The 25,590-nt window shown below is 35.5% G+C and overlaps 2 protein-coding genes across 9 annotated transcripts in view; one reads left to right on the top strand and one right to left on the bottom strand.

The window, feature by feature from the left end:
* Nucleotides 1-25,590, top strand: part of Msi (RNA-binding protein musashi) — a 131,721-nt gene that overhangs the window by 87,031 nt on the left and 19,100 nt on the right. Inside the window, exons 1-2 of one of the 7 annotated variants that reach the window (XM_083105464.1) lie at nt 11,737-11,996; nt 12,488-12,611. The exons of 5 other annotated variants lie outside the window; for them this stretch is intronic. The gene's annotated coding sequence lies outside the window, so the exon portion shown is untranslated. Of the gene's footprint in view, nt 1-11,736; nt 11,997-12,487; nt 12,612-25,590 lie in introns of those variants that run through there. One more of the 7 variants, XM_083105457.1, reaches the window with a different exon arrangement.
* The window catches only part of LOC145975222 (uncharacterized), a 69,694-nt gene continuing 45,360 nt past the window's right edge, over nt 1,257-25,590 (bottom strand). The window contains exons 5-6 of one of the 2 annotated variants that reach the window (XR_014439922.1): nt 9,837-10,017; nt 8,215-9,737 (exon numbers count right to left, since the gene is read on the bottom strand). Coding sequence is in view for 1 of the 2 variants with exons in the window: in XM_083105559.1 (XP_082961685.1) it covers nt 1,415-1,537 (123 nt within the window). In the remaining variant the exon portion in view is untranslated. Of the gene's footprint in view, nt 1,538-8,214; nt 9,738-9,836; nt 10,018-25,590 lie in introns of those variants that run through there. The other variant, XM_083105559.1, reaches the window with a different exon arrangement.

The following is a 25,590-nucleotide window of genomic DNA, read 5'->3' on the forward strand; positions in this document are numbered from 1 at the left end:
CCTTGGTTATCGATACGATCATATTATATAAACTTGGCGCGTTTTGCTGGAGAAAAAGCGACACGAGTCTCGTTGAAATGCATTCCAAGCCTCCGTGCATCGCGCTGCATCTGCCAAAGGCCTGCATTGTGGCCAGGCAAGAAGCAGGCGGTGGCCTGGTCCCCGGAGAGAGGATCGTTGTACGTCGTTGAATGGGCCTTTTGTGTCGGGTCGAGGTTCGATGATGACGCGAACATCGCGCGATGGCGTCGACACCGGCCTCCGAACACTCGGAGTTTCGAGTCTCTGGAGTATCGACAGACCGGGAGAGGAGGAAGGAACGAAGGGGTGAAGGAAGAAGGGTTTCCCGGGACGAAGTCGTTGGAAACTGCGAGCCCTCGTCGCCCAAGTGGAGACTGTACTGATCTCTCCTCGTCCAAGTAAGTTTACCCTGGTACAGTCTCTCTTTTCTCTCGCTGGCTGTTGAATGACGATCAACAGCTGTCGCGTGGCGGTGTATTATAGGGGAGACTGATGTGGTGAGGGTCGACAACTGGATCCGCACCAAGTTACCCACCTGGCCCTCGACGCAGACCACCAGGCTTCCATTACCACGTGCCTTCGCGCCGTTTCCTTTGCTGGACATCATGTAGGGAGGGCCATAACTTGGGAAAGAGTATAACGCGTATTTTGGGAACAAAATAGAGCAATGCCGTCTTTTTTTGCATAATAAAAGTGAATTAGAGTTAATTTTTTAAAGGAGCCATAAATTCCCTTAATTTTTAGTTTTAGCTTTAAAACGGATTTAGCGCGAATTCGCCAGAGAGAAAACATTCATTAAAACATACATTGAAAATGGAACAGGAACACGGATATACGTCACGTTGCAGAGTAAGAGACAGAAATTATATTTCGCATTAAGTACATGAGGGTGAAATACGTCAGTTTAAATGCTAATATAAGTATCATACGTTGCATGGGTGGTATTATTTGCACAATTATACGCGAAATTAGCGCTTTATCCGCTTACGAGGACGAGCGATCGAGCTAAAATTTACAGTATCCTGAAAGTGGCATGCGGTATTTTTGCATCGTATCTTCCGTGGGAGGAGGGAGCGGGGTGCGGCAACAGGGGTAGGGACGGATCGATTCATAAACAAACCCAAACGGTAGTCAAAGAGACGACTCACGTGGTATCGCGTTCGATTGACGTCCTTTGCAAATAATATTCGATATGCGCAGCACGAGAGGGAAACAAACGACATCTCAATAGGTTATTCTCGTTTTATTCATTTCAAAAATCTCCCATAAGATCACATATTAAGTACTATTAATATCGAATAGGGTGTCTTACAAGAACGATCAATACAAGTTTGTATTTAAATTCGAGGCTTCCTTTTAGTTTGCAATTTTTCTTTTGACGATTTTCTCGCGATTAATGATCTTCTCCGATTTTGTCGGTTTCCTTGCCATCGGCGTCGAACATCGGTTCGTGTCTCATCAATCTATACCGATTGTCCAAATGGATGGCCGGTTTGAGCTCGGTAAACCTTATCAGCTGAAACATGTATGAAAGAGTATATTTTTACGAGCGTTTAAATCTGAAAAGATTTATTTTATAACATTAACGCTGTGAAATAATTATCAGCAATGTTTACGAGAGCAAACGTTTCCGGCAATAGATATACGAATTTAATTTTATTATTTATATCAATTTTGTATGTGTATATTAGTTGCCAGCAACGATATTTCATTCATTTAACACAATTTCGCACAAAAATCTTGCACCGAGAAAAAAATTATAAACTTGACTAAATATTTTTAACTAATTATTATTTTTTTAATTGAAATATTTAAATCGTATTTCATTTAAATATTTAAATTTTAATACTTAAATTTAAATACTAAATTTAAATTAAAAGAATAATTAGTAGAAAATATTTAGTCAAGTTTATAATTTTTTCTCACTGTACAACATAACAAGAAGCTAAATAATCTCCCCGGTTGATTAAAATCGACCAATGTGCGCAGATTTTATTTTTTAAGTCATTGCTTAATCAAGGTGTCTGCTTCCTGGAAAAACCTGGAATTCTCAGGAGTGTTTTTATATCTGAAAAAATTAGGTAAGTGGTTTATGTCTGAAAAAATTAGGAATTTTCATGGTATCATATTAGAATCAGGGAATTTTTAAAGAAATTCTCTCTTTGATCATTTTGCTCTTATATTGTAAGCAGTTTCGGCAATTCATCGATAAGCTAAATTGCGAATTATGTATATTTAAAATATATTATAAATATGTATCTATTAATTATCGCGTAAAATTTTCGAAAATTCCAATAGTCGAGTATTAATACAGTGTTTACTTCTTAGAAAAATATGAAAAATGTGGTATAGATTTTCTTTTGTATTTGGAAAAATCAGAGAATTCTCATGGAATTTTATTGAAATTTGAAGAATTTTTTTAAAAATTCTCTCTTTGATAATTTCGTTTTTATTCTATTGTGAACAATTCGTCAATAAGCCAAGTTGTCTATTTAAAATTTATTATAAATATATATCTATCTCTGTTGATATTCAATGTTTTAACAAAATGAATGTGCAATACATATTTATTTTAATTCTCAGTGATAAAAAATGAAAATATTATGCAAGTAAAGAATGCTCATCTCTCACGAAAACCAATTCTTCACATTTGCAAAGCACTTGAAACTTAAGTGGCTCTGTCTTTTTTTTTCGTATGAGTGATGAGCATTAGAAAATTCACAGAATAAAAAGCTTGGTTTACAAAGTTGCACCAAAAAAATCCTCGAAACATCTTCTTTACTTGGAATTTTGAACAAGAATATCTAATGGAAGATCAGGGAACTTTCAAACAATTTTTTTACAAGATTTAAGTAGACACCCTGTCAATAATTCGCTCGTCCATTCGTTTCGCTTATCTCTAAAATGTGTCAAGTGCCCGAGAACACATCTTACATTCCATTCTTGAGACACGACGCGAGGTTCTTAATGAAAGACGGAAAAGAGCAGCGAGGAAAGAGGACGATGGCGCATCATCGTTGAAAAGCCGACGTGACAATCATGCAGTTTCGCTACCGAAAATCCCGACGACGTCGCTCGCAATAAGCCGCTTACCTCGTGTACCTCCCATCCTCCCTCGCAAACCGTGTCCTACCTCTTCAGGCTATGAACTTTCTCGTTGTTGCGGCTGTCAATATTAAACCGACCTGCTCGTCTCGTCTCGTCTGATGACAATAGTTACGAGGGCCATTATGACCCCGGCGACATTAATAACGAACACAAGAAAAAGGCATCGCGATCCCCTCCAACCCCCTCGTCAAATCGTCGAAATCAATCCGACAGTTATTCGTAAAACAGGGAAGCTGTCAGAGACGCTGACATATTTTTTATTTTATTTCTTGTGTATATCGCGACTGAAGATCCTATCTCTCTCTCTCACTTCGTTACATGGTCTTGTCTATCTCGGCGATCGTACGAACGAGGGTCGCAGTCCTCTTTTAAAGCATCGACATTCGTTATCGATAAGAGAGATTTTTCGAGTTGGATGTGCGAGCGACGTGCCTGCGCGCCGTTTCTCGTATTTACTCGAGTTCTTTTGTGCGCGCGGAGGGATGGCGCGATGTGAAGGGTAGGGGAGGGGGCACGGTCGAACAAAAAGCACAAAAGCTATCCCCGGAGTCGGAGCAATGGCCGCCGACTTCGCGCCCGGGGGAGAGAGAGGGAGAGAGACCCCTCTCTGAACGAGATTCGTTGTAGCCTCTCGTCGCGAAAAGGCTCGTCTTTATTGTTGAAATAATGACAGTCGTCGAAGCGCTTCGAGAAGGAAAGGGAGGGGAGGGAAAGGGGGAGGGAGAGAGAAAGAGAGAGGAAGAGTTTTTGCGGGCGTTAATTAATTCCGCGAAGTTTACTTCGGACGCAAATCAAGAGGAACGGAGCGATCGAAGCTCGTCCCACTTTTGACTTTGGAGAATGGGATTTTCGCGTCGCGAGTCGAAAGCGTGACGACGATCGTTTACGAAATCCGGAGCCGGAAACACGGCTCTCGGATCATAGATAACAGATTTGCGTAAATGCGGATTCGTTGGCGGTGAAAGGCGTCTTTCTCGCGAGGAAGTTTAAAAGAGAGAAAGGGAGAGGGCGGAGGGGGAGGGGAAGACAGAGCGAAAGGCGCGCGCACGCGCAACATCGCCGAATATGGATTTAATGCGGCACGACGGAAATCGAATTATCTCATTAGAAGCCACAAAAGAGACACCATTCGCGTGGAAACCCTTGCAAAACCCTTGGCCGGTTAAGCCCCGAACGCCTGACCCGAATACACACCGGGTCTTCGCCGGGTCGTTCGATCGCTGCTGGTTTTTTTTCTTTTTTTTGTGTCTTTTTTTTATGGTTTCCTCTCCGCGACCTGGAATACGATCGTGCAAATTATATACATATTTTTGCTTTGTTGGAATTAAATCGCGGACAGATTTTATTTACAGGGTATCTATTCCTTGAGATAAAATCAGGGGAAAGCTGGAACTTTTAGGAATTTCTTTCGTACCGGGAAAAATTAAGGAATTCTTATAGAATTTTTTCAAAAATTTTCTCTCTAAAATATAAATATATACTTATCTCTGTTTACATATTCAATGTCTTAATAAAATATTGAATACACAATACATATTTTTTTTTAATGTTATACAAATGGAAAATATTTATCTCACAAAAGTTTTAGTTTTTTCCCCAGTACATTTATACACGGAAAAAAATTTTATATTAATATGTAATACAATTTTATATCACATTTTACTATTTTTTGTATGATCGGTGGACCATCATGACTTTATAGAATAAATTACAGTACAACATAGTACAAAATTTTAAACTAACACTTACATAACATATTTCATTATTTGCCATAGTAAAAATTCGTAGGTGGTAAATTGTAATCTTTATTATGTATTATTGTAAAACATTATAATACTAAATCTCAACTTCGATAAATGTATTTTTTATTCTTTCTTTTATTACTTTTTTCCGGATTCTTCTTTTTTGCTTTTCTTATTAATTTTACTTATAATTAATAATATTTCATTCATTATTGAACGGACACAATAAATAATATACAATTTTATTTAATCTAATAAAAATTTATTAAAGACAGATACAAAATGTATCTGTAAGTATTTATAATTGAATCTTATATCTAAGATCTCTTAAATATGATCAAACTATTACATGTGCTGTAAAGCTATTTTTTCTATACACTTTATTAATTAATTTAACAGCACTCAGAGATATTAATTATAAATAGATGAGATACATTAACAGAAAAATAATAGATAGAAAACGATAAATTAATATGTAATATAATAATAAAGATTGCAAATCGACTTATCGAAGAGATACTTACGCTTTCTTTTTCGTTTATCTTCACAGCATTTTCATTCACAACACTTTCTTTTATTCTTCTATAATGAATAAGAAAGACAATAAAATAAGCGTTAAACAAATCTCAACAAAACGTATACGTTATCGAGTTAACGATTGAATGCGACAGAAGTGTACACTGTATGATAAAACAAGCTTCTGCGTGTTTCGGCTTATTCTTGGTTCAGGCGACACCTATCGCTTTCCTCTTCTCTCCGATTTCTTAACAACTAGTACATGATTTTGACGTAACTTTTACTATGGCAACATTGTTTTTTATCACATAAGTAAAGTAATTTTTGTTAAACCGACACTCAAGCCATATTCTAAGGTAGGAAGAGTTAATTTTTACTATGGTATACAGTAAAAATTGACTTTGTATATATTTTTTATTTTTCTTTTCAATACTAACTTTTATCCAGCAAGTTCTGCTTTAAAACATAATAATTTCTACTATGAGAAAGTGTAAAAATTACGTTGCTTTCTTGTTTTTAAAATAATGACTATAGCATTTAAGCTTATAAATTCTCGATGGTCCGCAGCTACTACCACATTATAGTAATCTTTGATATAAAATTTTCTCCGTGTAAATATATAAACTTTAGTGGTTCCATTTTTTTTTCGTACGAGTAAAAAAATTTTCGAAAACAATAAAAAAAAGTTTATTTTAGAAAAAATTGCACCAAAACAATTTATAAAATATTTTCTTTATCTAGAATTTTGAAGGAAAATACTTGGAAGATTTGGGAATTTTCAGGGAATTTCTATACAAGGTTCGAATAGACACCACTTGTATTTTGTTTTTTTCTTAAATCCATGACGACATATCCGCAAAGCGTCGCGAGAATTAATATATTTGTTTGAAAGCTCTCTTTTAATCGATCTTCGTTGATTGCGTAACCTTGCTTACCTTCGCACTTAATCTGTTTTCGTAATTAAAGTCTTAAAGGCTCGCGTATAATACTCGGAAATCGCGCGACCTTCCCGCTCATTCAGCCCCGAGTTTTCCATAAATTTCAGTTAAAGTTAATCGGGATTTAATTAATCCTTCGTCTGATTTTCGTTTATATTTAGGTGGAAAATCGGCGAAATCGTCATTAGCATTGATTCATATTTATGAGAACTGCATATTCGAGGACACGCAAACAATAGAGACAACTTTTCCTCCCCTATTTCATGCAAACGACCGTGAATCATGTACACGCATAGATACGGTGGTTCGTTACTTATTCACTATACAAAGTCACCTTGGAAGATACATACTTGGAAGTTCCTGTTGTACATGTCCCGGAACTGATCAGATTCCGATAGACTTTGTACTAAATATCTAATATCCGGGGAGAGAAGTCAAGGTACGAGACCCGCGTACTTTCGTGCATCCACCTCGTTATAAATACACTTCCCCGATAAGTCGCGACGTGTATTAAAACTCGACCATCTCCGACACTTGTCAGACTGTTGCATCGAGTTTTTAATCTCCAGAGAGGTAACAAGAGACGGAAGTGCCTCGAAGAGGCTACAAAGCGCGTAAATAATAATAATTTAAGCGTGTTTCACGTGCAAAGTTGGCGAAGCGATCGCTCCAAGGAAGACCTCCTCCTGAAGGGGGAGAGAGAAAAATATTTGGCCGTAGGGTATTTAATTTAATAAGTAATACGGTAAGTTCTCTCTCTGGTAGGGGTCATATTTTGCCCCCTTCCCCCGTCTCGCCCCTCGGATTGCGCGAGGGATTATAATCGCGCGCGCCTAGATTCCTGGAGAGCAGAGTACGTTGTATTTCGCAGACCTGCTGTCTACCCCTACGGCGTATTGATCTCAGGGGGGATGATTTTTAAGACGAGTTTCGCGCCAAGTGCCACAGATGGCATCACCTTGCAACCGACGAGCCCTCCGTTAGAAACCCTCGAATTTATTGCGTGCCATAGACTCGAAATGTTGCACATATTTCGCGCATGAATATTGTGCAAATAAATAAATATATCTCGACTTTTTCAGGGAAATTTATCGATGTCAGAAGAAATTATTTCGTCTCTCTTTTTTTACGGCGCAATTATATTTTTTTATTTTATTTTATATATTTATAATTATTAAACATGATGGAAAAAATTGAAGAATGTTTGGAATCTGTGAAAAAAATTATGTACACATATATGCCATGGGTGCGTTAAGATCATATATGGGTGCGTTAAGATTAATTATTCGTGAAGGAATTTTATACTAAAATTTAATAGACACATATATGTCATAAAATGTCATATAATATTTTTAATAATAAATTTATAATATTTTTAAAGAAGCTAGAATTTATTCTTAAAATGCGAATTTTTCTCCAACATCCGCATTCCTCTCTTATCATGTTTCTAATTGATCGCAGTTTGTGTGTGGGCAGAATTTATATCTCTTTTTTTAAATCGGATTATTTGTGAAGAGTAGGATGACACTTTGCACTTTGGAATAAAAACGAAATATATATTACAAATATTTTTTGTTTGTGACTATCGTGTATAAATATATTTTAAACTTTTCAGCAAATTTATTGAAAAAATTATTTAATCTTTTTTTCAATTATATTTATTTAAAATATATTTGTAATTATTAAACACGATAGAAAAAATTGGAAAATGCTTGAAATCTTTGGAGAAGAAATTATGTACATATATATGTATGGCCAGTGTGTATTAAAATTAATGAAGGAATTGAAGGAATTTCATTCCCTAAAATCTCTCTCTAACAGACACATATGTATGTTATATAATATTTTTAATAATAAATTTGTAATATTTATAAAGAAGTTAGAATTTTTATTCTTAAAATGCGAATTTTTCTCCAACATCCACATCTCTTATCGCGTTTCTAATTGATCGCAGTTTTATGTAAACAGAGTTTATATCTGCTATATCGGATTTGTGGAGAGAGAGTACGATGGCACTTTGTACTTGGGCGTAAAAACGAAAAGTGTTTATCTTGTATAAAATTTTCGCCGGCGCTTTACTACAAGCTTGCCAGCTCGCGGCCAACTTTGTATTAACTTGGTGCTTACATTCCATAATAATTAATAAGAGACAGACATAAATAAGAAAACTTTCCGGATGTACCGCGCAAAACTTTCGAAAGCTCACCTTGCGGGAAGCCGTTTTTATTATCTTCTCGCATGGCACGATATTACAAAGTTCCGAGGAGAGGTCCTTATTGTACGTCGCGCGATAAAAATATAGAGAGAGAGAGAGAGAAAGAGAGAGAAACGACGGTTGTGAAACACGACCGGCAAGTTCATACCTCGATGCTACGAGACAAGAATAATCCCCCGTGTGTTTATTTAACTGACAACTCTCCGACGAAGAGATGCGATATTTTTATTCGTGGCGTCAGAGAGATGCTGAAGATCTCCGCGTGAGATATTAACTTCCCTTCGTTTATTCGCGACGCGAAGGTGCGAACTTGCTTCGTCGCACGTTCGAAGGTTAAAGGATAAGGAAGAGAGGGATGTTTCCGGAAAACCTACTTGTCCCGAGCGTTGACGATTATGTCGCGTCGAGGTTATTGACCAGGAGAAGTCGGCTTCTCGTCAGAAGGAGCTGGTTGTTGGAGGGTGGAAAGGCGGTGTCGACGACGGTGATTCGAAACCGGAGGGGTGGGTGAGGAGGAGGAGGAAGGATGAGGGCGAGGAGGTAGCAAACTGAGTTCGCCCGCTATTCTCTCCGTAAGGGTAGGAGTATTACAGATCTGCAATACACTCGCCCTTTTCCTTTTGCATGGCGGTTTGTTCGCAGCTGTATACATTGTCTGTGTGTTGTGGGTGTACGTTCATGTATATTCGCCTTCTCCTTGGAAGGAAGCCGCCAGCGGGGGAATGGAAACATTTTGTTGCCGGAGGGTGAGGGTTAGGAGAGCGAGGGGGCAAAGCGCGGTTGCGAGAGGGTGCCTCTGATAGTGATGGTGATGGTGATGGTAGTGGTGGTGGTGGTGGTGGTGGTGGTAGTGGTAGTGGTAGTGGTGGTGGTGGTGGTTGTCGAGCGGAGGGTGGCGGTCTGGAATCAGACGGATCCGCAGGTGGTTCTCAATCCACCGTCGGTCTCGCGTACGTCGGTCACGTCTCGAATCGCGAAGATCCGAGGATGCGAGAACGTTGGCTGCATCTTGGCATGAACTGCATTTGCGTTTTCATCTCACTTCTCGCTTTTCGAACAGGTTGGAAGGAAGGGACGTAGATGTAAAAGATGGTCGTGTAAGTTTGTTTGTGCGATCCACGACATTGCCTTGCGTTGTAAACGGTATATAACTTATAATTCTTGATGAATTTCCCAGTTTTCGCAATCCCAGTTTGCCTAAATTTTAAATCACACGTACCACTTAATTATATTTGTTGACTTTATTTAATTGGATTTATTAAATTAAATTATTTTTCAATGAGACTCGCAAATTACCTTGTAACCAGGTTGCAATTTAACTGCACTATGCGCGAGCGCAGTTAATTATTTTCGAGAGTTCGAGTGAAATATGTATTGTATCGTGAAAAATGTTTTCTCGCAAAATTTCCCCGTGAACGAAACATATGGTTTGGATTAATATTTGATGGCTCATCTTATTTTATGTGCATTTGTTTTCCTGAAAAGAAAAAAAAAGAATTCTTCCGAGTTTTGCAACAAGAAGTATAACATACGAGTTTAAAATTAAATTATTTTGCATGAGTTCTTTTCCATCCTAATGTTGGGAATAATTGAATTATTTTTTTTCTATAAAATAATTTTTTTAAGCGCAGGAAGATTATCTTTATTCGATTTTTATTCGCATATACTTGTTGACAAGTTTATGAGATACGTTAACATATAGCGAGGAAATGACTGACGTCATTGGGTGTGCAAGAAATTTTATCACACTCGGAAATTTGCCTATACGATTTAACGTTCAATAAATGCTCCAATACGGGCAAAAACTTATCTCATCGTCTTTTCATTCAATTTTATAGCGACTTTTAACTACGTTCATGTTTTTCATTATGAGATCTCTTTTTATTTCTCTTTTTTTAATCATGTATACCGCAAATAAAATTTTATTTCTATTATTTATTTTAAAGGGTGCAACAACTGTTGCCCAAAATCTTCTCAACTCGAAATTAGACTTCACTTTTGGCTCAAAATAAAGTTTATGAAGTGTAGATTATGAATATGGAAGTTTCAAGATAGGATAAATCGTTTAATATTTTCACTTTTATAAAAATTTTAATTTTTATCTTTGTAAAAAATGCTTATTTTACCAGCCATTTTCTCTTCTGGAATGGTAATCTCGGGCTTCATGTGGAAACTTCATTTTAAGCCAAAACTGAAGTGCATTCTCGAGTTGGGATAATTTTGAACAATAAGCTTATGAACACCTATTTACACTCTTTAGGATTTAGTAATATCATTTATACGAAATGAATAACAGTTCCTCTCTCTCGCTTCCGAAGTGGAATCCAGCTGTGAATAGGACTCGACCTTAAGCAATCTCCAAATCGACACTTAATCTCGCAAGATTGTGCTCGGGTAGATCGCGAGACGCGTGACGTCTGTGATGTCAGTTAATCGGAAGGCCTTTCAGGCGTTTGACGGACACTGTCGGGAGGCCAGGAGTCGGTTCCGTCGGTCGGTCGGATTAGCCAAGTCACGGACTGGAATTTCCTCGATCCTGAGGAGGAGTATCGACCCGACCGGTGCGGTCTAACCCCTTCTCCCTCCTCCACCCTTGGCCACCACCGGGAATAACCGGCCGCGTAGGCAGCGGCGCGTGGGTTTGCCGCTCCACGTGCATTATTCGCCTCCACCGACCTTGCATCGGCGAGAGTCCGGGAAAATCCTTCGTCCCCAGATGACCCCGATTTTCCCGCCGACGAGTTATCCCACTGGACCTCATCATCGATCAAACGCGATCGCGATTTATTTCGCCGCAATTTGTTCTATTGCTTCACCTTTTGCTGCGTAACCTTATTACGATATATTGATTTCATCTCGCTCTCGTTATATATTTGACGCTTTATACGGGTAGGAGATTTGGCACAATGTGGACGGTTGACCTTTAGTGTACAAACTCCGACACGAAACTCAATTTGAGTTCGTTTAGGATTTTGATCAAGATTATTTTATCATCTTTCTCTCTCTCTTTCTCTTTTTTCCCTCTAATCTTTATGGTCATAGATTTCCTTGATGGAGTAGCTTAGAGACTAGGTGAAAATTGTTGTAGTATAATTTTGGGTGTAGACACAGAGACACACATACGCACACAAAAATCGATACATGTATATCGAGTTGAACGATTGCCAGAGGTAGACGGGGAGGCGTGGTTCTAGAAATAGGTCCATTAGTATAGTAATTTTGACGAAAATTCCTTCTTGTAGAACGCTGATTAGTTTGCAACTGCGTGCTGCGATCGTGAGTGTTTAGTATTGATCTGTTAGCTTTGTTCGACGGGAAAAGAGCGAAACTGACGAAAAGCAGAGAGAGGAGAACGTTTTGGTGTAAGCTGATGAGGATACAAACGACAATCGCTGTTGTAGAGTATCGCTTGTAGCTGAGAGAACTATGTTTTACTTTGATCTGCGAGTCTTCTTGGTAATTTAGTATTGGTGAAACACACGTACACATACACACACCCTATGTAGTGCAGCGAAATGATATAGAGAAACAATATATCGCTTGCATTGGAGCTATTGTTTTCGCGTGATACTGTTATAAATACGCGCATACCGTATATTGAGTAGTTGATTAGTGATCGATGTGTGTTTATTCACTCAGCCACCACTTTATTAGCATCTCTCTTTCTCTCTCTTTCTCTCTCTCTCTTTCATTATATACATATATATATGTATGTATAGAGCCACACTCTTTTCGACGAGCGCGTATCGCGATTATCGACTCGATGATTTTGACATTGACAAGAGGTCTCTTGATGGGAGACGCGATTGCTCGATTTCCTTCAACGCGCGGTGATGTTTCTTTTCGGCGAAAAGAGGAGGAGACGCGAGAGACTTTAGAAGACACCAACCACGAGGCACACCACCTGGAAAAGTGGCTGAGAATCCTTGTTGTCTCTTTTTTTCAAGGATGCAGGTACGATTCCCGATCGTCGCCGGGCCTGCTGGTGGTAAAGTCGCGCCGGTGGACCACCAGGTGCGGCAACGGGCGACGGATCATCGGTGACCATCGGGACACGGTGCATTAACTCTCGTGAGTTTCCCTCCTAATCAATTGTGTGCCAAGAGACCCCTCCCCGGACTCTTGATGTTCCAGGTAAAGAGAGAAAGGCAAGACGGAAGGGAGGGTGGTAGGGATGCATAAAGCATTTCCCCTGTGATACTAAAAAAAAAGAAGGGGGGAATCGTCGTTGTAACCGCGTCTCGTTCCTTCTCCTCGGATGCAAACGAATCAGATGCAAACGAATTCGCTCAAATTGCACCCTGATTATCATACGCGCGCGTAATCCTTTGGTCTTTGCGGATGCAGGCAGGCACGTCGAGGACGTTCGATTTTATGCCTATTTTTCCCTCTAATTGCGAGATAAAAATATTGTCGTTACATATAATCAATAATTCAAATAATTCAATGATTAGTTAATTTTAATGAAATTTTTATTTATACGTGCGATTGAAGAAATTGTTCAGATCGCCATCTGTGAAATATAGTAAAATTCATGCTGAAATGTATATTTTAAAGTGCGCGAAGCATTATCTGTTAATCGCGTTTTCGTTTGAATTATTCATCGGCGACACGAGTTTGAAGTTTTTCCAGCGCGAAACGTTGATTATAGTGAGATTAAATGAGGTGCAAGGTGTCTCTCGATTAGCGAATAGATTTGATCGGTGCAATTTTTCTACAATAGTCAGCTGGATTTCAATTATTCTTATCGCCATATCGATCGCTCTCACACTTGTCTCTGTCCACTCTTTGTCTTTCTTCTTTGCCTTTCTCTCTTCATCTGCTTTCTTGTTCGTCGCAGTTATATTGCTCTTTGGCTCTCACACAAATTCGCGTGTGTACGTGCACTAAATTTCACCCCCCCCTCTCTCTCTTCTCTCTCCATCTCTTCTTTTTCTCCTCCTCTCCTTTTTCTTCACTTTTTGTCTCTTTGTTACGATCCTTGAAGTAGGGTAATGCTTTGATAAACTAGAAGAAATTACGAGTACTTGGATATACGGGGTGTCCCAGATCTATCGAGATAATTGATAATTTTTGTCCGCGGACGAAAATTCCTTGGCGAGCATTTGTACGAAAGTTTATCGTTTATCATGAATTATTTTAATAACTAAATTTTAACTGCATTAAAATACAAAATTCCAATTGAAAATAATCGAGAGTTTTGCCATCCATTTCGAAAGGGTCGGGGGATTCAAATCAATTTCAATCGCTGATCGAAACTCCCGACTCCGATCCGTTCGACTTTCAATTAATCGAGAAATCCGTAAATATATATTAGATTAATCGAGCTCGATAGGTCCGGGACACCATGTACATAAAATAACGATGAGAATCATCTTGAAGTGACCTAGATTATGGACCGTTAGATCTCTGGTCGAAGAGCGCGTATGTGTAGTACATTGTGTGCCGTATATGTTGGACATGCTAGCGCAAACATTTATGCACACACACACACGCGCGCGCGCGCGCGCGAGTACGTTTAATTGGCTCCTCGATAACGAGTTTGTCCATCTACAATATCCACGAGCGAGGAAACTGTACGCGACACGTTCCCGACTTTTGCAAACGTTATTTCTGAATTAACGCACGAAGGAGCTAATTCTCCCTAAGCGACTTTCAAAGCGGATTAGTTAGTACCGTCTGTTCTTTACCAAAGATGGAATATAATAGCGCGCGCGTGCCTCTCTTTGGCCGATATTATTAATTCGCATTAAGGGTCCATGAAATTTTCTAGCAGTGAAGTGATTGATGATTTTTGGATTTTTTTTTAAGAATATTGGAAATTGATCTTTTTGGAATTTACATATGCTTTTTTGGTCTTTGAATAGCACGTCAATATTTTTATAAATCTTGGATATTTAGTTCCTTTTCTGAAATTCTAGCAGTGAAGTATTGATGATTTTTAGAATTTTTTTTTAAGAATATTGGAAATTGATCTTTTTGGAATTTTTATATATGCTTTTTTGATCTTTGAATAGCACGTTAATATTTTTAAATCTTGGATATTTAGTTTCTCTTTTGATCAACAAATGTTTGCGCATAGCGTGTTTAAAAATGTCTAGTTCGATAGTGTGAAACATACTAATTTGATTATCGAGAAAGAAAGAATTCGATTTAGATAGGATATCCTTGGAAATTTAATTTCGTTATAAAAAATTAAAAAGTAACAAAGCAGTATCATTTTAAAATTGAATTTAAATTTGCTCAATTTTGCTGAAATTTTCTCTTTTTCAAAATCGAAAAAATATTAAATATTAATTTAAATTCTAAATTCTAATTAGATTCAGTATAAAAATATTCTATTGAGCATAACTAGAACAAGTTTTTTACATCCTAAACAATTACACGAGGCGCACAGCATGTACGTCACACCATTATTTTTGAACACAGGGGCTCGTATTAAACAAAAAAAGCTAAATATTCAAAATTTAAAAATAGTGACGTACTGTTTAAACATTAGTAAAAACATTAAAAATGTAAAAACACTAGTAAAAATTCTAATAAAAACACAAATAAAAACACTAGTAAAAACACTAAAAACACCAGTAGACCGCCAAAAAATTAATTTTTATTATTTAAAAAAAAATTCCTAAAAATCATCAATTGCTAAAATGAATTGGACCCTTAACGCGCGTCACTTATCAACTATCTCTGTTCATTTTTATCTTTAATCAGTGGAATCATGTTTGAGAGAAAGAAAGACTGTAATACCATATTTACGCGTGGATTAATTTTCGCGTTTTCTCTCTCTAATCTCCCGTTTAGCGCTATATAACTCTGTATATCCTTTGAGAATCGATTCCTTCGTGCCGAGTAATTAGATCGTAACGATAAGCTTTGTTGCTCTTGCTTTAAAGGCCACGATCGCAAGCCGGCGAGAAGAGAGACCAAGGAAAATACGTGGCGGGAAAAATTGCCGAGATCGTAGAAAGTCGCACGATTTCCGCGCTCGACCTGCTTCGATCCGCGCGATTTAAACCGCAGATAATCAGTTTCCCGTGTTTCAAGCAGAAAACTGAGACTATTATAATTTTTCTCTAGACGTGAGAATAATTTTCACGACAGTTTAACTATGCACGGTGCATTGTTATTTATAATAGGGTATTTAATAGGGTATTTACTCTTGCTGTAATAACATGAAAAACATGGAATTCTCAGGGATTTATTTTGCGTCCGGAAAAATCAAGAGACTCTCCGGAATTTTATTGGGACTCTCATGGAATTAAAACAAATTTTGCTCTCATATTGTAAGCAATAAACTAAGTTGTTTTGATTATGCAAATATACTTTTCAAATATATTTGTCTCTCTATTTACATATATAACGTCTTAACCAAATATTGAATATGCAATACATATTTTTTATTGTAATTTCTATGATAAAAATATTAAAATGTTTATTTTACGTAAACTATTCATTATACATTTTCAAAAATATCTACTACGTGAAATTTAAATGACTCTTTTCATTTTTTCTTTGTATAAGTGAAAAGTATTAAGAAAATGCATATAATAAAAGAATTCATTTTAGAAAATTGCGTCCAAAAAAATCTCTAAAAAATTCTCTTGGTCTGAAAATTTGAATAAAAATATCAGGAAAATCAGGGAATTTTCAGAGATCTTTTTTACAAGATTTGAGTGGATATCTCCCCTCCCCCTCTTTATTAATAACATTCTTCATTTAGTTCGAAATTCTAACATCATTTATCGCGTAGAATTGTTTTAATTTTCCAACATCATGTTTTATTATTACGATTAATTTATTATTACTATTAATTTGCTAAATAGAATCCTTTAGAAAAATTCTTGAAGTAAGTTGTATAATATAATAAATGTTCAGCAAGATTTTCCCATCGCTATAATTATCTCTTTGATCGCTCCAACTCTTTCTCTAAGCAGCTTTTTATAAACGTTGATATTTATAATGCAAGTAACACACGGAGATACAAGGTGTTCGCATTTAAACAATACCTTACACAATACATAAATCAAAGCGATATATCATATAGATAGATGTTCGAGATAACTCTTCTAAATAAATCTACGAACTGTGTTTCATAATATATTTATTGTATTGTGAAAAAAAAAATTATAAACGACTAGATGTTTTCAACTAATTATTTTTTTAATTGAAATATTTAAGTATTTAATTAAATTAAATACAACATATTAAATCTAATATGACATCTATTCATCTTAAATATTTAAATATTTCAATTAAAAAAAATAATTCGTTAAAAATATTTAGTCAAGTTTACGATTTTTTTCTCAGTGTACGCGTGCGACTCATTCCTTTGAAAAATAAAGGTCTCAGTAAATCAAGAAAAGTTCTTGCGGAATAATTGACTGCTGACTTGTATGGTACCCGATATAAAGTGATTTTCTATTTGGATTGAATACAGGAGAGAGCGAACGCAAAAGCCCGTTGTAAGAAAAAGAGAGAGAACGAGAGACGCTCGAAGGTGTTTGTGCGCGACTCATTTCCTTCTACTACCTATAAGAGGGTTGACACAAGGCTCCTTCCCTTCCCATTCTTCCCTCTCGCGACTTCCTCACTTCGCTTCACCGTGTCTACAAAAGAAAGAGGGAAGGAAAAGACCAAGTTGGAGCCTCCTCGACACGCACGAAATAGCCCGAGCAAATTCGAGATCTCGAGTGAAGGAGAAGAGAGGCAGTCGTAGATCGGCATGATAAGGCGCGAAAACGATCGGCGAGAGATTCACGATTGAGCAGACACCTCCTCCCTGATCTTGATGAGAAAAAAAGTGCGATTTTTTTTGCGCCCACCAAGACCACGTGTATGGTAAAAAGACGAGATGAAGAGGACGATGATGCCGTTACACGAGTACTCGAATTATACCTGCCGATTGGCCGAGTGAGCGTCATCGGGTAGGTCAGTAAAGGCATCAGCGAGCGAACGATAGCTTGTAGCAGTTGTTGATCGCCTCTTTCTTTGTGTCTCGCAGATCTCTCTGGATCTTATGTAACGGTAGCTCCATCGATCTCCATAAAGCAATTATAATAGTACACATGCACACAGAATAGCGTATCTCAACATAGATAGAATAGTGTATCTCATGTATATGTGTCTGTTTGATTCCGCTGTGAGTGGGTTTAATACCGGTATCTCCCTTCTTTTCAACTTTCTCTTTCATTTTTTATTACATTCTCTCTCTCTCTCTCTCTCTCTTTCCCTCTCTCTTTATTCCAATTATCGAATATAATATTTTTGATAGGTTAAATTTTCATATACGGTGAGAAAGAATATTGCAGCAACACATTTAATTGTCGTTTCCTTATTATCTGTCACAAAGTTCATGTCCATGTCGGTTTCATGCGAACAGCATTTGAGCTGCGCGAATCTCGAAGAGTCGGTTGATTCTCTTAGATCGATAATTGAATTAGTTAAACGAAAGTTTATTTAGAAATCAGATCGTTAGATGGAAATAGTCGCATACTTTATGAATGAGTAGCTTGTTTGGGATTCTCTTAATCAAATTAAATCAATTTAATTTTAACATTTTATCACTTTATAAAGAAACTTTTCACTTGTCGTGAAGAGAACAATTTATTTTAATTTAATTGTCCGGAAATAAATAAAGTTGTGAAAATACTATTGCTTAATAAACATTTTAAAATTAATAATAATAATAATTACGTGCGTTCTTGTGAAAATAATTATTTAGTGGACAAATGTCACAATGAACTTTTGCAAAAAGTATAATGGCAATTAATGACGAGGGGAAAAAAAGAAAACAGTTCACGCTGAAATTTCTTCGTATGTATGCCTACAGTTACACACACATACACACAACACACACACACAGACACAAAACCCGCCAGTAACGACGCGTCGCGCGTCGATCAATGAATGGTAACCAATCCTGATCAAGTCGCGTTAATTAATACGGGTTTTATTGTTTCTGTCTGAAAAGTGGATTGCACACTCGTAAACCTATGCATGAGGCGTACCTTCAATGAGATTCGACGTTATTTTTATTTTTATTATATCGATGATTATATAATATCCCGAGAAATGTAAATGTTTACGCATCCAATTAAAGTACTTGAGATTATCCCTTTTTGCGCTCGGAAATCGCGTAAAAATATTTGACTTTAATAACACAGTGCTAATATGACATAATAATAGAGAGAGAAAAAAATATCTTTCTTTATAAAAATATCGAAAAGATGTCATCTCTCTCTCTCTCTCCAATAAATACCGAAATGTTTTTCTTATCTAGAAAGAAAGCGATTTATATAAAATTATACATGTTAAGAATTTGCAAATTTGACATTAATCAATTTAGTGTAATTTAGTATCACAGTTAGTATAACTTTATTTTTCACAGAATTAAAAAGAATTTGATTAACGATGCGATGGAAATAACAATGCCACTTGCAGTCAATCTGGGTCAAATAAATTTTGTCTCATGAAAAAGCCAGACAAAGAATGGCTCTATTTATTTTTAAGATGACTATAAAATAGTACAGAAAATTTCTTTTATAAATCAGGCTTATTTAATACGGTACTTTTGAGCTCAAATCGAGTCTTAATTAAATCGCATTCTCGTAATTCTCTCTTCGATAACAGCCGAAGAATGCCTTATCCGAATCGATATAACCAAAATAGTCGAATGACTATTGGGTAGCTTATAGCAGTTTACAGTCTCCCGCAGTGGTATCCGCTATTAATCTCCTTTGAGGGAAACTATTTCGAATAACTTGTATTAATCCCCTACTACAGCGTGTTCTAGATGATGTTTATTAGTAGTCGCAAGTTCTGTTATTTAATCTAGTTTTAATCCAAGTATTAGAATTAAGTTTTTTATTTATTTTCCCCTCTCATTTTGCTCATGTTGATAAAATTATTAAAAAGCATAAAGAAATAAAATATAATTTGGTAATATTTATATGCGTTCTTATTCATTAAAGTAACGAGTTTTCCACAAGCGATGTGATATACTTTTGACTGGTATATAAATATATATATTTTTTTAATCAATTAATCTTAAAAGATTAATTTACACAATCATTAATGTATCCAGTTATGTAAAATTAATTGGGACAGTAATTCTCAACATAATGTAAAAGTAAATTTTTACTAGTTACAGTAATATTGCAGTAATATTACAATAATATTGCAGTAATATTGCAGTAACATTGCAGTAATATTGTAATGATATAACATATATCCTATGTGTAATAACAACATAATTCAAGAGTAAATTTTTAGTTACAAGAAAAAAAAATATAATATATACCCTGTGTGTAATAACAACATAATTCAAGAGTAAACTTTTAATTACAATAAGAAAAAAAGTTTTGGTTACAATAATATGCTAATAATATAATATGCACGCGTATACGTGTTATCACGTATCATGTACATCCAAAACGCAAAACTGATATCATTCGATGTTTATCAGGATCCCTCGGTTGGTATAATACAAGCGGAACAAAAACGCATATGTCGGCAACGTAGGAAGACTGTACCAACGCGTTGCCGGCTTTACCTTACCTTACCTTACCTGCCACGGATAAATTCGTCAGCAGCTTCCTGTCCGCGCGTTTCTTTCTCTTTGCAAAACCGTCTGTATTTATCGAACGTCCGCAACGAATCCGCTTCCTTTACCACAAATCGCTCGTTGCGATCGGGTAGAAATTCGATGGTATAATTAGTGCGTTACACAGAGTATATTAATATGAGGTTTATTTTGATATTTATATTAACGGCTATTTTTAGAAAAGCGATTGGGATAGTCGGGGAGCGAGAGAATAAATACGACATTATTTAACACTCGTGAATATTTTTTAGTAAATAAAATAAAAAAATATAAATTAAAAAAATTTTCTAAAAGAATATTATTATATGCCACTTATTTAATAGCTGTTACGAGAAATCTTGAGAAAGAAATAATTATCAATTATATTATGTTAATAAAAAAAATTTCGCAACGTACATAATAATTATTTTAATTAATTCCATTAATTTTTTTTAACATAAGTTTCAAAAAATTATCTTTCGGGAATTATTACTTGAGATTGTTATTTTTGTAGAACGGGATACGTTGCAAATGAAATTTAGCCGCGTACGTTGCACGAAATATCCCCCGGAATCCGACGTACATAATGCCGGATAATAAATGATTTCGAGACAGACGTGGCGGATCGATAGAATTACCCCGGTGGTATTGTGCCGCGCCAAGATGATTAATTAAATGCAAACACTGCCACGCCCACGTTCGGGGAAGCTAGGTGGGTGATATACATGTAACCGTGAGCGCGGTCATCACATTAACTGCCCGGCGACACGTGATGCCACCGCGATTCTCCGAGGGACACGCGTGATCTCGCGGTAAATGTAGGCCGGTATCGTGTCATTTGGGAGAGAGGGATGGGGAGTGACTTTCCCTTTTTGCCACTATCAATCTTAAAATACACACACACCCCGTAATGGAGACTCGCGGGCGTTAAAACGAAGGGTGATGTGAAATTTTAACTAGACACTGCAACAAGGTTCGAGACCGAGCTGCAAATTATGTATCAAGAAAGAAAAAGAAGAAAAATTAGAGTTACACAAGAGATAGAGACGAGACAATATTCGCAAAAATATTGTAAATATTGTGTATTGAAAATTTTTGATAATATTTTAAATCTTGCCTTGGCTTTGAGTAAATTTTCATAGCAGAAATCTCGTTTTATGTTTAATCTTATCTCAATTTTATTATTATTTTCATCCAATACTGAACAATTATTTAAAATAATATTTAATAATTTATGATATAATTTCAGTCAAATTTGTTACTTTTATGTCATTCGTTTAATTTCTAAAAAATATATATATTTATTGTCTTTATATGAAAAGATTGTTGTATTCTGTGATGCCAGAATGTGCAGCTTACACACATACAGTCATATAAAATTTATATAAAATTTTACTAATTTTTATATAAATAATGTGTGATAATTCTATTGTTTATTTTATTTATTGTATTAATTATTTCTAAATTTGTTAATATAAATTTTTATAAAGCAAAAAATTTTTTAAATTCGTATATAACATAGTGATCTTTTTTATTTTTGAAATTTACAATTTAAAATTTTTTATCTAATTTACATTATATTATAAATATTTCAATTTTGTTTAAAAATCTTGATAATTTTTGTCTTGATAACTAATCAAAAATCTTGTTTCGCATTTCGAAATAAAAAAAGATAATATCAAGATCTCGCAACCCTGAGACAAAAATTCATTAAACGAACGTTATATGATTTCAGAGAATTAATCTTGATGATAGATCCGGTTAAAAGAAAAAGTAAAAATGGTACATTATTTGACTTATGAAAGGTTAGGTAGATGAAAGAGCCGGGAGGAATTACGGATGAAAATTGTCTCCGATCGATCTGCTTAATGATGCCATTAGCACGAGACTGCCAATCTCGGTTGAAAAAGAACGAAAGCATTTCTCGGGATATGCATTCGTGCCAGTCACCCATAATGACCAAATCTATGCTCGCAGTATAATATATATATATTTTATAGCATTTATCCAGAGAAAGACGGAATCTTTTTCGCACATTTTCTTCTTTTAAAATAAAAAACAATTATTTTAAATAAACTAGAAATGCGAATAATTTTTGATACTTAAATTGTGACTTCTCGCCCTATTTATTCAAGTAGATATTTCTTTTACGATTTATTTCTTTAAATATATATATTATCTGAATATTACCTAAATTCGAAACAATTTTCGAACATTTTTACATAGAAATAGAGAGTAGAGAATAAGAAGAACATCGAACAGAGAACATCAATCATACAATATTACTTCAATAATATTTGATTTTACTTATCGAACGTTACACTTTACTTCGCCGTTTAAAGACAGAAAGATGAAGTGTACTAATACATATCGTGCACTAAGCTACCCATATGCATTAATTTATGCATATAATCTCGACACAAAGATATTTTTTCGGGATATATACGTTAAGTAACGCGTAAGATGATGTGGTTTTGGGAGGGGCGGTATGGCAAGCTATAGTGTTTTCCGTTGGCCATCTGTCGAGGGGAATACCCCTCCCCCCCTCTTCCCGTGGATTAATTGGAACCTCGCGTATTGATCCAATAACGTGAGTGCCGGATACATGAGAGAGGGAAAAACTTGGGCAAAGGGATACCCGGGAGAGAAAGGTGGAAAAAAGATGCGGAAACTCCTCGGAACGAGTTCGACGTTACTGTGTTAAGTTTACGTAAGAGAAGGAAAATAACATAGCACGCGATTATTCGCGAGTAAAGTACAAACCAAATAAAGTAGTATGTTAAATTGCTCTAACGCGAGGAAGATAAAATCGCGATAGACGCGTATGAGGTATATAAAGTTTCGCAGGAGAATTAGGGTTGGCAAAATTTTTGCCAAAATCCATTGATAAAAACTGGAATTTTTCGAAAAAAGACAAAATTTTTTTCCCATTAATAGTGTTAAATAGAAAATCTTTTTATTGATATCATCAGTTGAGAGAGTGTTTTCTAATTTAAGCTTCAAAATAATTAAATAATTAATAATTTAAGCTTCCAAAATAAAATCCGTAATAAATTAGGAATTGACGTAACAAATAAATTAGTTTTTTTTAGAAGCTGTTGAAAGATAAACGCGGACCATAGATCTATATTAGTAAAAACTTTTAATTCTGTAATTATTAAATTTTTTATTAAATTAAAAATTAGTATAAGATTCACTAACATTTATATCTCCAAAGTTTTTAAAATTTTTATACATTAACTTAAATTAAAAAAGATTTTATTATTATATTGATTTTATTTTTTTTTTAAATTAGTAATTAGTATAATTTATCAATTAAATAAAAAAAATATCTATATAAAATTACATAAATATATTTTCAGTTATATATTTTATAATTTTTGCCAGTTTGTTCTATTAAAATCTGGGACAGTAAAACTTTGAATTTACCATGGTTTTTCTATTCACTAGACTTTTCCGACCAACCCTGAAAGGAATCGATAGAGAGAGGAAAAAAAACTTGATCTAATTTTTTTCACTTCCTCGTATGACAAAACTTCGTGTTATTGTGTCTTGTCAAATTGAATTCGACGTATTATTTAGCACATTTCTTATGTTGTAATAAGCTCTGTGTTTCATGTCTATTTTTTTATATATGCCGAGATAATTATCGCGTAAATTCTTAGAAAATTCCAATAGTCAAGTGTTTATTCAGAGTGTTTATTCCCTAGGAAAATATGAAAAATCCAGGATAAATTTCCTTTGCATTTGAAAAAATCAAAGAATTCTCATGGAATTTTATTGAGATTCGAAGCATTTTAAAAAAAATTCTCTGATAATTTCGCTCATATATTGAACGCAGTCCGTCAATGAACCAAGTTATGAATTATGTATCAATAATTTATTATAAATATATATCTATCTTTGTATGTATTTATATATCTTAAAAAAATATTGAATATACAGTACATATTCTTTATTGCAATTCTTAATGATAAAAAAATAAAATTATGCAAGTGAAAAATATTTGTCTTACGAAAGACACTTAGTTTTTTCAGTACATTTGCGGAACTAATACTTAAAATTTAAGTAGCTCTATGTTTTTTCATCATGTGAATAAAAATCATTAGAAAATACGTACAATAAAGAAAACTTATTTTAGAAAAATGCACTAAAAAATCTATTAAATATTCTCCTTACCTGGAATTTTGAACAAAAATGCTTGGAAAATCAGAGAATGTTTTTTCAACAAAATTGGAATAGACACTCTGTAATTCGATGAGCGTGTAAAAAAATAACCGATCGAGACACGTTTTAACATTTCTTCCTAACGAATACGCGTCGCGCAATTAGTATTTACACTCTTTGAACCCCTCGGATACACCGTTCCTTGAAGCTTCTGTAATGTCAAAATTATCTTCGTCTCGCTTATCCCGCGTCGTGTAGCGAGCCGGCGACGCCGCGTTAATTTTGCGTCGTAATTAAAACTAATATCGTCCCAAATTAAAATAAATTGAGACGGCCCTTCGCTCCGCTGCACTCGGTCGTTCATTTCTTTTTAAGAACCTTCTTCAAAAGACCGACGTTAAAAGAACAGGTACGTGACGTTTTCACGCGCGAGTTGTCACATGAAAGAAAGAGAGAGAGAGAGAAAGAAAGAGATGTACGTTAATCTGTAATCGCTCTTGCAATTTTTTTCACGCTTCGAAGAACCGCAAAATTTTTTTCCCCATCTTGCTCTCTTTCTCCTTTTTCCTCTTCTCGAAACTGCAACTTTGCAGTTTCTCGTGATATCTCGTGCGCGGAATGGATCGACTCTCTCAGCTTTTCCCCTAGCAGTAATTTTTTTCTATCACGTAAAGAGAGGAATGCAGGTAAGAAGTGTAAAGTAAAACGAGAGGGGTGTGTGCATTGCTTTAAAGAATATGGTGGATATACGATTACGAAATATGTGCACAGTCTAATTTGCAACTTTGACTGCAACGTGCAAAGCATGCATATTGCTCGGAGGAGAACATCTTTCTAATGTCTCTCGTTGACTCGTTCATCGAGGTGTTTCATCTACCCTCCATCTTCTTTATATGGCTGAACTTTCGGAGAGAAACATAAATTGAGACATAAATCCTTCTAAAATTTTCATAGAGAGTTGTGTATGGTATTATTTAAAATTACCTATATTTTTCAAAAGGTAAAGCTTGCGAAACGAGAGTAATTTTCTCTAATAACTGGGATCAAATTTGCTCGCTAGCGAATCTAGTTGAGAGCTAACAAATTATCGATAATTCGATCGAGTCTAATCAAAAGCGGAATTGGAGCGGCCGGTTATAAAGCGCTTTAGTAAGCAACAAAAATTCCGATCGATTAAAATTTATTCAGTATAGTACAGAACTGTTTTTTTTTTCTTTTTTTTACACAGCGGAGAATATCTAATGTATAGTAATCTAAGAGACTACACAAAAACACACATCTGCGAGTGCCAGATAGTGT

Source organism: Camponotus vicinus, unplaced genomic scaffold, assembly GCF_025532165.1.
Source record: "Camponotus vicinus isolate PSW18456_S1 unplaced genomic scaffold, iyCamVici1.0 SCAF_1, whole genome shotgun sequence".
Lineage (NCBI taxonomy): Eukaryota > Metazoa > Arthropoda > Insecta > Hymenoptera > Formicidae > Camponotus > Camponotus vicinus.